At 55.0% G+C, this 15,595-nt stretch overlaps 1 protein-coding gene across 8 annotated transcripts in view; it reads right to left on the reverse strand.

The window, feature by feature from the left end:
• LOC138987974 (uncharacterized) overlaps positions 1–15,595 on the reverse strand; it is a 63,874-nt gene that overhangs the window by 28,338 nt on the left and 19,941 nt on the right. For 2 of the 8 annotated variants that reach the window (XM_070371441.1, XM_070371442.1), the window contains exon 1: positions 139–6,704. The exons of the other annotated variants lie outside the window; for them this stretch is intronic. In XM_070371441.1, coding sequence (XP_070227542.1) covers positions 139–729 — 591 coding nt within the window. In that variant the 5' untranslated portion in view covers positions 730–6,704. Of the gene's footprint in view, positions 1–138; positions 6,705–15,595 lie in introns of those variants that run through there. 8 annotated transcript variants of the gene reach the window in all.

The following is a 15,595-nucleotide window of genomic DNA, read 5'->3' on the forward strand; positions in this document are numbered from 1 at the left end:
ATGGTGGGGGGTGGGGATCTGAAATAGGATTTTGAATTTCGGGTAACCAATTAGAGAGAAGCAAACGTAGCAGGCACAAGATGGAGAGCCCCCAGCTCATCTCCAGCGCGGAGAGGACTGAAGAGGAGGGAGACTTACCGGGCGCAGGAGGACGGAGAGCTGGTCCACAGCAAGGCAGTGAAGGCGGCGGCCGTCGCCCCAGCCAGGCCCCGCGGCAGGCAGAGAAGGGCCGGCCCGGGCGCCAGCCCTCAGGCGCCTCGGCTGTGGCCACCGGCGTCCACCGGTCCCCTCGGTCCCGGCCGGCGTGGCCGCGGCCTCGGCCACCCCGGCAACCCGGAGGCAGGCCGGCCAGGAGCCGAGGGCGCTGGGGAGGCCCCGCCGCCAGCCCAGGAGGGCGAGGAAAATGCTACTTTTGTCTCCTGCTCTCCTCTGGCACTGGCTGCCGGGGAGGGGGGGCCAGAGGCGGCCGCTGCGGCTCGGCCCCGCCCACCGGGAATTTTTGAAAGATGCTCGTGGGTGCTGGGAGGGTGGCAGACGTGGCAGCGGCGGGTGGGCCGGACCCCCAAACCCATCGCCGGCGGGAGGGGGCCGGGGCCGGCCCAGCGGGGGAGGAAGGGGGCGGCCGCGGCGTCTGGCCACTGCGAGGCCGGCCCGGGGAGGACGCGGGGGGCCGGGCTGGTCCGGGCGCCAGCCCTCCCCGTGGACAGGCGGCGCGGCCCCGGGCGCCATGTTGCGGGAGGCCCGCCTGGCTGGCCGGCTCGGGGGATAGAGGCCGCATTGTTCCCGGCCTGGGGGCAGGCGGCAGCCAGCACCCCGGCCAGGCTCCCCGGGGGCCCCCCAGAGCAAGCCCCCTCTAGCCGATGCCCTCGCAGCCGCACCACCGCCCCGAACCCCAGCTCTGGGTCCCAGCGGCCACCAAGCCCCAGGCAGGCCATGCAGCCCTTCCCAGCCTCAGTTTCCCCATCAGTACCCGGGCTGGGGTCTCGGCTCCGGCCACTCGGGGCTGCCGTGATGACACAGTGAGGAACGCTCAGCCTGGCCACGATGAGGGCCCGTCACCACACCCTACCCAGACCGCCACAAACCCACGGGTCTCACCCGGGCAAATCCAGCACAGAGAGGTATGGCCACCCGGGCCGGGTCAGTGGGCCTGAGGCGCTAAGAGAGGCACTTCCACCTGGAGAGCTATCAGACCCTCAGGCCTCTCTGTGGGCTCCGGGCCGTGAACGCGTGGCCGGCCGGTCCACCCGGTCTCTCCTTTGGACCTTTCTGTGGCCCAGAACTGAGGCGATGACCACCTGGCTGTCCCCCCGCAGGGCGGGCCAGCAGGCTGTGTGTGTGGGTAGGGCCCCCAGGCAAGCAGAGCCAGCTCTGGGGGCAGAAGGGACGGCGTGCAGGGACCGAGGCCAGGCCGCCACGGCCGGAGTTTGCTCAGGGGTCCCCGGGGCGGCTCCCCTGGCTTCCAGGCCTTTCCGTGGACCGAGCTCCTGCTGCACCCCGGCTGCCTGGAGTGTGTTTTAACACCGCTTTACAGTTGCATGAGACAGCCGTGCCCGGGGCACAGGCACAAGAAGGGGAGCGAGAGGGAAGCGGCGGGAGGAGCCCGCTGGTCCTTGGGCTCTGGGCTCACGCACACGGCCACGTGACCAGCTCACCAGCTGATGCCAGAGACAAAGCAGGTAGGATTCCAATGCCACGCGCCTGACCAGGAACGCCGGGAATTCCATTCCAGGAACCGCGTGGCATGGCTGCCAACAGCCTGGGCCCGGGAGGAGAGGGTCCCCCGTGCTCTGTGGGGGAAGCCACGGAAAACTGCAGGTGGGGGGGGCCGCCCCAACAAGGCAGAGGAGGCAGAACCTGGGTTAGGGCGCCCCTCCCCCACTGGGCACACACAGCACCCCCAGAAGTGCCCAGCTGGCCACCCAGGAGATCAAGGCCTCCGTCCCCAAGGCCTGTGGGTCCGCATGGGGCTCAAGACCCAAGAGAGCAGCCAGGCCCGAGCCAGGCCCTTCCGGGAGGGATCCCAATGCCACGAGGTTTGGCAACATCGCCGCCATGCTGGGGTCAGAATTATCCATAAGCCCTTCTCCTCCCGGGAGCCTGGGGAGGGCCCCGCAGGTGACATGCACGCCCTCGGGCATGCTCAGGACACACGTGTGGCCCTGCAGGCCAACACCTGCGTGTCCGATGCCTGCTCACGCCTGCGTGGAGCCCAGGGCTGTGACGTGATGTGCAGCCCACCAGAGCATCTCTCACAGTTAAAACATATGGAAGACAAGCCCTGGCTCCATCATTTCATTATAATTTAAAATGTAATTATAAAAGGCTGATTTGAATGTAAATATCGCTCTTAAACACATGAAAGGCGAATCTAGATTTAAGAGCCCCAAATCAGCAGGTAATATTTCAGCTAAACTTCCCAACCATCTCAAATCCTAGAATTTAAGGAAGGGTGATTCACCTAAAAACCTGGCCCCAGCGTCGGAAACCGAAGGCAGCAGAGACAACATGCTTCCCCCCACCCACCTTAAGGGGAAATTCCATTACTCCAAAAACAGAGAGAGAAACTTTGGGCTTTGCTCTGGAAGCCCCATGCACACATTTTCTAACCACAACTGCCAGGCTCATTTAGCGATAATAACCACCGCCCCTGCTGGCCACATCTCTGCTCAGAAAACCTCTTAGCCACTGATTCACAACAGTGGGCCCGGCCAGCAGATTTACCCATCCACAGGATTTCTGAGCCGTCCCTAAAGGCAAGACTCCTGAATCCAGAGTCTTGAAACAACACAATTCCATCCAAAATTTCACAGGAAGACTTTGCAGCCTTTTACTTACAAAACCCTTCTCCAAAAAAAAAAAAAGTAAATAAAATCTGTGTTTTAGGGTTGTCCTGCCTCATGGGAAGGAGTTTCAGCCTTTTCCATTTTATCAACTCCAAGCATGGGCTTGGAGCCTATTATAGGTGCCCCCTGCCCCTGACCCCACCCCCACCCAAAGAGAACTCTTCATTACATTTTTTTGGGGGGGGCGTTAATGCAGAAAGTGAAACAGACCCCATTTAAGAGGTTCCAGGATTTTTTTTTTTAAAAAGATGCAACAGTAGGTTTGTTTTGTTGCCTTTAAAAAAAAAAAAAATCCTCATTTTTGAAGCCAGATAATATAATTTGCCAACAGTCTTTTGGGTAAAGAGGAAACCCTGCTGCTTACCCTGATGGGGGCCACTCCCTCTCCTGCTCTTCACCCACCAGACCGAGCACCCCTTAAGCCAGTAGGGGTCTGGGCCAATGGCCCCCCACACCAGGAAAACTGGTGCCCCAGTGTTCCCGTCACAAGCCCCAGCCTCATCTGTTCCTCCCGGGGCCCCTCATATGAGCCTGGGATCCGGGCCTCGCTTCCCAGGCCACCTTCCTAGCTGCGGCGAAGCTGGACCTTGATCAGGAACCCGGGTCAGCAACATGAGCCCCACTTGAGCCTCAAGGCAGGGAAAGGGGAGGTGGCTCAAGAGCAGGCCTCCAAGTAAAAGTCTGTTCGTTCTGTTAGTTCAGAGAACATCCATCCAGCAGGAACCCTGGGCCAGGCCTGTCCAGTCGGGGAGGGTGTTGAGGGGCCTATGTGTGGCTTCGCCAATTCAGGCCAGACTCTCTGATAAGCTGCTGGCAGATTCCAAGTTCATCGGACAACGCGATTTGGGGAGAAGTAAGGGACGCCGGAGAATCACAAATACTGTCCAAGACTGGCTCTTGATGGCTTTCCTTTCACCCCCACCCCCGCAAGGACCCTTCTTCCTCCAGTCCACTTCCGTCCTGCAACCCACCCCCCAGCAGACAACGGCCAGCCAGGCCTGGCCCCAGCGAGGCTGCATCCAGCCCACGGTCCAAAGCCTGGCTGCCTTTCCGCTATGTGCCAACAGGCCCCTGCAAGCGGCCTTTCAGAAGAAATCACAGAGGGGGAGAAAATAAACTTATGAAAGTTTAAACGCCACTCAGTAAAGAAAGCCAGACATTCCCACTGAAATTCCCCAAGAATCACAGGTCAGGGGACTCTTTTTTTTTCCTTTTCTGTACATCTCGTCCCTGACTGAGTTCTCAGGGCCTGCGATGCCGAGCCACCGGGACACCGGTCGGCCCTGAAAATAAATATTTCATATAAAAGGTCCATTGTCTTTGCTCAGAGACAATTGTTGCTTTTTCTCTCTTCTCGGCTCCGTAACATCAGCAAGCAGGGCCGATGCCATCTGGGGTTCTTTCTTGTTCCGACAAGATGTTTTGAGAAAGGGCAATCTTTCTGGGTCTTCCTGGATGATCAGCTAAGAGATAAAGCTCTCTTAAAGCAAGCATCTTCGTAAAGGCACGTTCGTATGGGGTCAAAGAACAATTAGCTTGTCAGAGTGATGAAGCCCCATCAAACTGCCAACCTGAACTGCAGACAAGGACGACCAGCGGCTGGCGTGGGCACCCTGGACGCCTGGGTCAGAACGTCGCCCTTGTCTCTCCCTGGTCAGCCCCCCAGGGTCAGCTCCCTTGTGAGTGCCATCCTTGAGGAGGTTCCACTCTTAAAAGGTGCCTAGGAAGGGGCACCTCCTCCGTGAGCACGTGCCTAAGCCAAGCCTCCATGACGAGGAGGGCGCTGGCTCGGGAGCTCCTGGTCGTCCACCTTGGAATCACCAAGGTTCACTTTCACTATGGGCAGGGTGGGGGGAGGGGTGTGTCGTGAACGCCCCGGTGTCCTTTCCAACGAAACCAAAACTAGCTTCCCTGTTTCTTAGAAGCTCAAAAATATAATAACAACTAGCAATAAAAATGGCGATTACCATTTACAACGAAGACAATTACAACGACAGCCATTTATGGCGTCCCTGTCACGTGCCCCAACTGGGGTTTGTGGAAATAACCTCGTCTAAACCTTCCCAAGGACCCTCCGAGGCCTGGGCTCTTATTCCTGTTCTAGAGCGTGGACTGCAGTCCCGGGAGGGGACAGGACTTGTCCAGGGCCCCACGGCGAGCCAGGGGCAGGGGGCTGGGTTGGAGCGGCCCGGCCGTGCCCGCACTTGGCAGGGTTACTGCAGAGGCGCCTCTGTGCTCCCTGAACACGCAGAAACGCCCTCCTGAGAACAGCCAGGCGTGCTGGTTTGAAGATGTTTCCTTGCCTGGTCCGTGGGGCTTCCTTCCTTCCCCGAGCGTTGTCCCTCATCGAGGGCACACGTCGGTCACCCTGGACACCAGGGAACACCTACCCACCCAGGCAGAGAGCCCATCAGGGTGGGCAGAGCCCTTGCGCCCCTCCCTGGGCCCCACGGGACGCCTTCCCATCAGGCTTCGTCCACGCCAGGATGAAGATGGGAGCAAGTGAGACCCGTTCACGGCATCAAGCACAGCTGGGTGCAGACTCCAGGGACCCGAATGTCCCCCCTGTGGCAAAGCTTCCCGCTGGTCCTGCTGAGCAGAGCAGGATGCTGTCTGTACCTGTTTAGGCAGCAGGGAGACCTGACTGTGGGCGGGGGCTAGTCACCACCACTGCCCGTACTGGGCAGCCGGTGCCACCTGCACCCTGGAAACCCCCCGGGCCAGAATCGGGGGCCTCGAGTGGCCAGAGGTGGGGCATGGCAAAGACTCAGTGCGGTCCAGGGGGCACCCTGGGCCTGGCCCTGGTTGTAAACAAAAACAGGAGTGCCAGGGCCACCCTCCCGCCAGCCCACTGCAGTCCTTAAGACCCTGTCCCCTGCTTAGCACATTCTTCCCCTAAAACCCCACGAGAAAAACCAGGCAGGCGCCAGTTTCATTTTCCGAACTTTGTGTCACCTACACATCCTCAAAAATGCATTTTCTCTGGATGAGACCGCCCCATGTGGTGAGAAGACCGCCCCGCGTGGTGAGAAGACCTCCCCACATAGTAAGAAGCCCCTGGCCGGGACTCGGGTCTCCATGAAGAGTCTCCAGGGTATCGGGCTGGCCCTAAGGACAAGGACAAAGGCAGGACAGGACGGCGTGGTGCCAAGGCAGGGCCTCCCTCCGTGGGGCCGGCCCGGCTGTTGGCTGTGGCCTCTCAGCCCCAGTGCATCCCCTGTGCTGGGGGCTCACGTGGGGCGGGCACTGGGCCCCTGGAGCTGGATGAACAGTAGCCCCCAGCTGAGTGGCCCTGAGGGTGCCTCCTCGGATGCTGAGGCCTCTCCGTGCTCCCAGTGTCTGGCCCGTGGGCTCTCAGAGGGAGCTACCAACGCCCCTTGTTTTGGGGTCTGCTTTAACCGCGGGGGATGCCCAACAGTCTGGGCAGAAAGCCACACCATGCTTGCCCATCCTGCGCTATACTACGGGTCATCTGTGGACCCAGGAAAATGTCTCCCGCATTTTACAAGCAAGGCCCCAGCGGAACCCGGGCTTTCTGTAATTACTAACCTGTCGCTGCCAACACCACGGCCAGCGTCAGCTCCTGGCCGGAGGGGCAAGCCACCCTCCATTTCTGAGATCAGTCCCCAGTGTCTCTCCCCGCGTTTCAAGGCTGCTAACTGCCTCTGATAAAGTCATAAAGACAAATTCAAAACAGGGCACTGGGGTAAAGGGCGATGGCCTAGCTATAAAGATGGCGAGGATGGCTCTACAGTGGTTCACAGAAGCAAGCCTTCAGCCTCAGGGCCAGGTGGGCAGGACCTTACTGAAACCGGCTCTTCGTTCCTCTGGGTTCTCCTCTTGGTTCTGGAAACCAGGCAGCCCTGGGAGAGGGGAGGCATGAGGCAGGCCTGGGCTACGCAGGCCTCTGTCCACGTTCCCGGAAACACAGCCTCCGAGCGCCAGCTCACAGCGCTGGGGAGTTATGGAAACAGGCCCCCCCTCCCCATTATTTTGTGGTCAAAGCACCCCGCAAGGTTGTCCAAACCACATCAATAAGATGAGGCAGGGTAAAGGGGAAATCGCACCTGTGATACGATCATATTAAAAAGCGGGTTTAATCTCCCAGTTATGGGTTTCATTTTAACAGGGTAGGTAACACGCAAGCACAAACGTGCTTCTTAAAAATCCCAAACAGCTAAACCCAACGAACTAAAATAAAATGAACACAGTGCTGCCTACAGAGACGGCCACGGCCTCTGAAGCCCAACTTTGAAGAAATTAATTTCAGCGTTACCTTAAAACCCTGTAATTACGGCAAACATGCATTCCTTCACCCCTTTCTTGCTCCCCACAAATCCCCCAGGGCTGTGGGCTGGGCCCGTGTGTGACCCATCTATAAAGAGGGATTTATTATGAAAAGTTATGAGTTATTTTTGTTTTATGCCACCATGAACAACAGCATGCACTCGGGGCTTTCACTTCAAGGGCCAGAGCGGCCAGTCCCAGGGCCGCCCTAAACCAGCTCTCCATAAACGCCTGACCAGCAGGGAGAAAATAAAACAAGAAGCAGCACTGATGGTTTAGGAAGTGAATGAAAGATTTCAGTTTTTCAAGAAAGGGCCGTGGCTTCCAAACAACCTTTCAGAACCCCTCTGATCTAAAAACTGTTGTTTTCTCTTTTCCTCGTGTTCTATTTAGGAGGCCTGCTATTTGACGTGTTCAACCAAATTCTCTCTGGCAAATGGCCGGCACACATCTGAGATTAAAAGCTGTATTTCACAAATTCCAAGTTCCAGAATTTTAACGACGGCCATGGAGTTGCTGCAAGCTGGGGCGGCTTCGGGTCCAAGATCAACCTTCCTTCCCAGGTCCCCGGGTCTGCGGAAGGCCTTCCCTACAAAAGGGCTCTTCTTAGAAATCCCTTCATCAATATTTAAATATTCACTAAGTAGCGAAAGTGAGAAATGCACTTACCGTCCTCAAGAGTCGCCTTGAACCCGACCGAGCCTGGGGCGCGCTGGTCTGCAGCTCTGCCCTTGCCGGAGGATCGCGCTCGGACGCAGCCGGCGCTGCGCTATCGCGCCCACGGCTGCACAGGCCCTGGCCCATCGGTCCGAGTTCTGGCTTCCAAAATGATTCTCCCCTTCACGCGGCGAAAGGGGCAAAGAGCAAAGCCATGCCATGTCCCACAACTCTTCCCAGGGCGGGACAGCTCCGGGACGGCGCGGGCGAAGCGCACGGCCAGGCCCCACTCCCTGGGTCCCGCACCGCGCTCCGACCGCGCCGCTCGTCCTCTTCTCGCTCCGACTTCCCCGGGTTGAACGATCGGACCAACCCGCAGAGTGACCAGCAGGACACGGTCTCCACGTCCGCGACCTGCGCCGCGAAGGACCTTTGTCCGGGGCGAAAACGAAAGCGCGCGGGGCCAGGGGCGCCCACGCCCTGCCGCGGAGGTCCGCGCCAGCGCGCCCCGCGACTTTCTCCAAGTTCACGTGCATCCCGGGGCGGGCGGGCGAGCGCCGTGGGCCCGAACTTCCAGCGCCCGGCCGTCGGGCGCGCTGCGGGGCGCGGGCGGTCACCGGACGGCCCGGGGCGCAGGCCCGGGGCACAATGGGAGCCGGCCGGCCAGCGGACCGGCGAGTGAGCGCGGGGACAGCGCGGGCTCGGCCTCCGCGCGGCCGCTCATCGAGCGCGGCCGGGGCGCCGAATGCCGCGGCGGCGGCGGCGGCGACTGGGCACAGACGCGCCGCGCGCCCGGTGCATGCTAATGGCCGGCGGCCGCGCCATGAATTATTCAGCAGCGGCGCGGAGAGGGCGAGCGCGGCGCGGAGGGCGGCCCGGCCCGCGTGTCCCCCGCCGCCGCGAAGCCGCCGCGGCGACTTCCCAAACTTTCCCCGGTCGGCACCGAGGATGCGGCCCCCGCGGCGCCTCCGTCCCCGCCCGAGCGCGCCGGCCGCGCTTCCCCCGTTGCCGCCTATTTTATGTCTTTTGTCTCGGAGTTGGCACCTGTCCCAGAGAGCGCGTTTCCCTGCCCACCCCTTCGCCGCCGGATCAGGGCGGGGGAGGGGGTCCGGGGGACCTGGAGAGGAGGGGACGGGCGGGGGAAGCGAGGCGCCTACGGCCCCGCAGCCTGGGGGAAACCGCCCGGGGTGGGGGGGGCGGCCGTGCAGCGCTCCCGGGCGCCCCAGTTCCGCGGGGAGATCAGGGCTTCGGCTGTGCCCGGAATACCAACAAGGCCTCCCGGGGCCCCCGGCCGTGCCCGCTGCGGGCAAGGACCCGGCGCGGCCCCTCCCCGACTCCCCCTCCACCGCGCACCCTCCTCCCGGGCCCGGCGCGCGCGGGCGGGGCGGGCGGCGCGAGCCGCGGATTCGCCGCCCGGGCCCCGCGCCTCGCCCCGCAGCCCCGCGTGCGCGCCCCCGCAGGCACGCCGCCCCGGGGGCTCCCCGCCCGCGCGGTCCCGCGGGGCTGGGGGCACCGCGTCGCGGAGACTCATCAGCCTTCGGCTTCGCGCCCTGCGGCCCGTAAGCCCGGGCCCCGGCCAGCCCCCGCCGCCCTGGCACCGAGGCAGCGGCCGGAGCGCGCTCGGCGGCTGCGCTCCGAGGCGCCGGCTGCCATGATTGCGGGCAGCGGAGCGCGCGCGCGCACGCTCGGGCCCGGCTTGGGGACCCGGGGCGGACCGACGGTCCCTGGCCTGACCGCAGCCCAGAGCGCGCGGCGGAGTGGCGGCTACACCTCCGGCCTCCTCCCTGCGAGGCTAGGGCTCGCCGCGGAGCTCTAGACGAAGCTCTAGGACAGGGCTTGGGATCGCGGGTGGCACCGGGCTTCCCCCAGGGCACGGTGCGCACCAGGAGGAGCCCGCGGCGGCTTGTCCCGACCCTGCCTGCGGGGCTGCGGAAGGGGCGCGGGGTCCAGTGGGGTGGAAGACGAAGTGCAGGGGATCTGGTGCAACGGAGGGGGCAGCGCGCTGTACCCAGAGATGGGGGCCGCAAGGTGCCTGGCACAGGGGGGCCCTCATGGTGCCCGGAGAAGGCATGGAATGGGCGGGGGCACCGTGCCCGGAGCCGCTGCCCAGCTCCAACCTCTCTCTCTTCCTTCCCCGCAGAAACAACTTCCTGCCACCCCCACCCCCACCCCCCAATCCCCGGCCCAGGGTGCAGGAGCTGCGGGGAGAAGTTCTAGGCCGCAGCTTTGCTATCTCAGGGCCGGACGACGACGCTGCTGTCCCCGGGCCGCGCGGTTCCTGCCCGCGCCCTCTGCCGCAGTCGTGAGCGGGCCGGGGCTCCAGGGTCCGGACCCTGGTTAGAATGACAAGAAGGCCACAGCTGCTTTTTTTTTTTTGCCTTCTCCGTAGGGGCGCCTGAGTGATTCCTGGCGCTTGGGGACGCAGACACAGGGCCACCCTGCCTGGACCCCATCCCCCTACCCGGGGCATGCCCTCTCTCAGAGCCAAATGGACCTGGTTGTCCCCAGTGCCCGCGACAGGGGCCGGAGAGAAACGAGGCCTCCTGGGCCCCATCCCAGTGTCTCTCTGTGCCTGTCTCTCTCCCCACCCCCCCACCCCAGCCGGCCTTGGCATTCTAACCAGTGTCCCTTGACGTCACATCTCGCCATCTCTGTCAACCAATTAAAACTTGCCCGTTGTCATAAAAATATATATACTTTTTATGCCATTGGTAAATTCAAAAGTTCCTCGTGGGCCCTGCTTCCCAGGAAACTTCATTCCACACTGGACTGCCCAGGCAGGGGGTACCCGCCATGGTGCCAGGCTGGGCTGGGGCAGGCGGAGCAGCTCAGGCCAGGGCCTCCCTTGCCCACCAACCCACCTAGGAGGCTCCCTAGGCCCACCCTGACCTTGGCATTGAATCGTGCTAGACACACACACACATGACTGCCACCACCGCATGATATATACGATGTGGGGAGGAGGAAGGGAAGGAGGAGGGAAATAGGATGGATTAAGAAATCTTCCAAAATTACTTTCTTGTGTGTTAGAATCTTCCTAATGGCCTCTTCTTTGTAGGGACAGACATTCCACCCCCCACCCCCATCCCCAGCCATGAGAAAATTCAGTTTTAGAGAGTGGAGTGGAAATGTTTTCTGGTTAATCTTTTCACCGAAACCCTGACCAACTTTCACTTTCTACGGCTGCTGACACCAAGAGAGAGGGCCCAAGCTGGGGTGGCTCCACGATGGGGTGGGTTTTGCTCCTGCTCCGAGGAAGGTCCGAGGTGACCCTTCCCAGCTTCCAGGGCTGTGGGGTCCCCTTGGGAAGCCCAGGAATTCTGTGCTCCCCTTCCTCAGAAAAGGACTCCCAGCAGCCGTAGCCACGTTCCAACAAGACGGCAGGAAAAACCAATCTCTCCTTAGCGCAGTCCTTTATAATTTTCTCCACTATGACAGTTCCCAGCCCTGACCAGGACATGTGGGGGAAGAGGGCACATTCCCACGAGATGAGCACTGCAAGGCGCCCCCGCCCAAGCCACACAGACCCTGCCGTCACCCCCTCCTGCTCTGGCCACACCAAGGAAGAACCCGACCACTAACTGCCATTATAAAGTCCCCCTTTCCCCATCTTTACTGTATGGTTCAACTCCTTTATAAAAAACATATTAAAGACATTTTGTGGTTTAGCAACTTGGGGACTCTAGAGCAACAGAAATGCCTCAGAAACCAGGCTGGATACAGAGACCTAAACACTGGACGTACCGGGCCCTTTTAATACCAAATCTCTGTTTTTCCAAAATAATGAGCAAGCTTGGTAAGGACCAAATGGAGATTTTGAAAATAAATATCTGGTGACTCTTCTCACGGAAAACCATTCCCAAGTGCAAACTCCAGAAAGGCTGCATACCTTTGAGATAAATTCACACACACACACACACACACAGACAAATACTATAACCAATACATTCAACCACCACGCTATAATCTATTTATAATCACTCTCCTAAACACTATAAATATTATAACTAATGTGATATATGTTGTGTGATTAAATGGGTGGATTAAAACACTGAATTTAAAAAGCCACAAAGAAAAAGATTATCTTCCATTATGTCACTTACAAGTCTTGTTCCATTGGCACAAATACCGATTTGACAACTGTATCATTATGAAGGCAATGACTAAATGCCAAGATATTAGCTTTGTAATTTTCACCTGAAATCATTGTATAATCGTACTGGCTTGCTAATCTTTTTATTAGCTGTTTTTTTTTTTTCTTGCTCTCACACACAGTAATAAGTTAATTTTTCCTCCTCCCAATTTTTATTTGGTAAAACAAGAAATTGGGTGAGTCAGAATAATATCCAAGAACACACACTTTTTTATCCTCTCTATACTTGGCAAGGATTTACATATAATTTGGTTGCAAATTCAGAAATCAAATTCTGCTTTACGTAAGGAAAATAACAGCATTCCTGTTGTTCTGTTGGGTATTTTTTAAGGTTTCAGGTTTGTAAAGTCTTTTTCCAACTCGCTATCATATTGGATTATTCAAAGTAAATAAATTTTAAAAGGGCGCTCACATTAGCAAAGAGGAAACATGGAAATTGACTTTGTTGGGTGAATATTCTGATGAACAGCTTTCTTGGAGGAAGAACCTGGTCTCTTGCTTGTGGGCTGCACCATGCCCGTGGTCAGATATTTGAAAAATAAGTCATAGGAGGGCTCTCGCTATACCAGGATGTTTATAGTATCAGCCTTATACAGTTATTTTTTCCTGATTTCTCCCAAGATGTGCCTAATGGGAATGCGGCCGGCCACTTCCTGCCGTGCCCAGCACAGCTTTCGGCCACAGTCCAGCCTCGCAAGGCCGGGTCGCTTGAGTTTGGTTTCCCTGTTCTTAACCTAGCGACACTTAATACTTTAAAATTTTCGGTGTCCAAAGCATTAGCAGGACTTGGTAAACAGATGCATTTAATCTAATTAAAGTAAGCAGGATGGAGTGTGAGTGAAAACTTACATGTTCACTTGGGTTTTAGACGTTCGACTTGCCCACCCCAAGGCTCTGATGCTTTAAAAACTAGCCCAGTAAACCGGAGGTGGCCAGTTTGCGGCCGCTCGTGGGTCAGATGCCACCCTTCCAGTCATCCCAGACAGTGCCCTTTTGGGCAGCCTCTGCAGAGCTCTGGGCACCGTGCTGAAAAGCAGCCCTGGCTCCCTGTTTTCTTTTCCCGTTTGCCTTTGTCACAGAGCAGTTTGTAGGTTTGGGATTCCATTTTGATCCATCTATTTCGTAATAACTTGTACCCTTGCTTTCTGAAGCCTTCATTTTAACTCTCAATTATTTACCTGCAAACCTATTAGCATCAATTTACCTTAGGTAAGCTTTTTTTTTTTTTTTTTTTATAGAGGGGACAGAAGCCTTCAGGTGAGTAAAACAGTATGGTCTCAGGGTGGTTAAGGAAAAGTGAGCAAGTATCCATAGAAAGGATTCTTTCCTTCCAAACGTAAAGAAGCATTTTTCAGAACCTTTTGCTTTAGGTTACTTGGTTTTTGAGTTAACGAACAATAGAAAGGAACTCTGGGCACGGGACAAGCATCTCTGAGGGACAGAGCACAGGGCAGGATACTGCATTGGTAGCCAGCCCTCGTCCCCACAAAAGAAGCATGCTGGCAGGGCACTTCTGTGTTTTCTTTCTTTTTTAAAAAAATATACACACACAAAGAACAGACTCGGTGTGCCCGCTTCCGACAGCGATGCGCGGCTGACGGGCGGAGCGCCACACCACGCAGCCACCTGTCTGGTCAGAAAGCTTCTGTGAGTGGCTGTTTCATCGTATTAAACACACTTTGGAAATCTACATGTTCACGTCCGTAATGTCACCTGTGCGTGTGTATCAAAAAAGTCTATTAACCCCGAGGCCATTCTTTAAGGAGTTAATATTTTTCGATTAAAAGGAGAGCATCCAAAACCTAGAAGTCTAAAATAAGTGTGTGTTCGATCATGGATATAAATATGTGAATATACTGTATATAATACATATGTGTTAGTATGAGAAATTTCCTCTTACCAATGAGAAATTACAATGCATCTTTTCCATTCCAAAATAGTAAGAAGCACAAATCAGAAAATACGAATTAAAGAAGATGGGCCAGTATCCCTGGTTATATATGCATGTTTCAAATGCCAAAGCTATATTCCTGGCTTCCTATAAGGAATGAGAAAAAGCACAGCACAAACTAAATTTTTTAAAACATCAAAATTACCTTTCAAAAAGATGTGGGTGATGAATTTATGTATTTAGGTTGCTCAATTCTGCAATTTCTAAAATGGAATCATCATAAATTGGGAAATTAACATTTTTCTAAAGAATTTATTGTGTGGCTCATAGCAATTTTTTTTTTTTTTTAGCAATTAAAGATATATTAGAATTTGAACTGTAACAGTTTCTGGTAGAAGGAGGTACTAATTTCCACAAGAACTAAAAGACATCAGAAAATCTGAAAAGAATTTCACTCCCTCAGTTTTCAAGGAATGCCTTCCTTTCATGGTTGAAAAGTATCGATTTTTTGGAAGTACTTTTCATATCTTATCAATACTTTGTAGGAGACTGATAGTCATTATTAGTCATTATTCTTTTAGAATTATATCTAAGCAGAATTTAGCAATTAAGAATTGAAAGTAATTTTTAAAACTGTCAAATGTTTATATTTTTTTTAGTTTAAATAATGCTGAAATGCTAATGAAGATCATTATCGAATTCTTTTTCCTCCCCACAGACAAAATGGGAATTTTAATATCATTTCTTAGTCCTTCAGTGAGCTAGATAAATTATAACCCGTCTAGAATAAAGAAAAAAAGAAAGGAAAAAACCCTGATTTAGAATTCAGATGGTTCACTGCTAAATTGCAAGGCATAGCAGGAACTTGTTTTTTAAATAAAGATTTCACAGATTACATCTTTAAAATGACTACAGCAAGACCTAAACTGCCCGCAAAATGAATCCATACAGAAAGAAGGACTTAGGGAACGGGAGTGTCAATTACAAATTGTTTGAAATTTGACCACACTGGTCTTATTTATTGAAATATTCCCATTTTTTTTTTAAACTCTAACATGATTTCACACAGCACAAGTACTTCACCTTATGCATAATGACAGTTTCATTTTCCTGACTATGTATAAATATTATAGTTTTTAGATCTGGTTAACAGAAAGATAATATTAAGGTTGGATTTTTCACATATGCCCTTTCTATAAAAAGTGAAAAAATGTCTCACCTAAATTTATCACTGCAAGACAAGATAATATTTAATGGCTGCAAAATAAAATACTAAAAAAGAAAGTCAGTGCTTTGGTTCTGTTTTGTTTCTTGCTATTTATAGAGCAACTTTTGGTGTAATTCCTAATTTTAAAGAAACACGAAGTTCATTTTTTTTTTTTAACCAAAAGAAAGAGGTCATGTAAGCAATCAGACAGTGGATGATATTAGACTTGAAAATAAGGGTCTAAATAATTTTTACATGATGAACATATATTTTTTAGATATATTTGAAAACAACCAGAGATGTGGACAAGCGTTTTCACGGCTGTGCCTGGCTTCCAACGATGTTCAGAGAGAGGGATTTTCAACTCCCGTCAATGTAGTTGCTAACGTTTCAGCCATTCACCCGTTTTTCAGCTCTGTATTCTAAACAAGCTACAAGATTCTGCTTCCAAAGTCCTTCCCAGACTCGGCGTCTGAGGGGAGGCTGTGGACGCAGGCACGGCCACCTCCTCCTCTCACTCACAACCTCTCCGAGATTGGCAGTCTCTCACACAC

Source organism: Bos mutus, chromosome 5 (genome assembly GCF_027580195.1).
Source record: "Bos mutus isolate GX-2022 chromosome 5, NWIPB_WYAK_1.1, whole genome shotgun sequence".
Classification (NCBI taxonomy): domain Eukaryota; kingdom Metazoa; phylum Chordata; class Mammalia; order Artiodactyla; family Bovidae; genus Bos; species Bos mutus.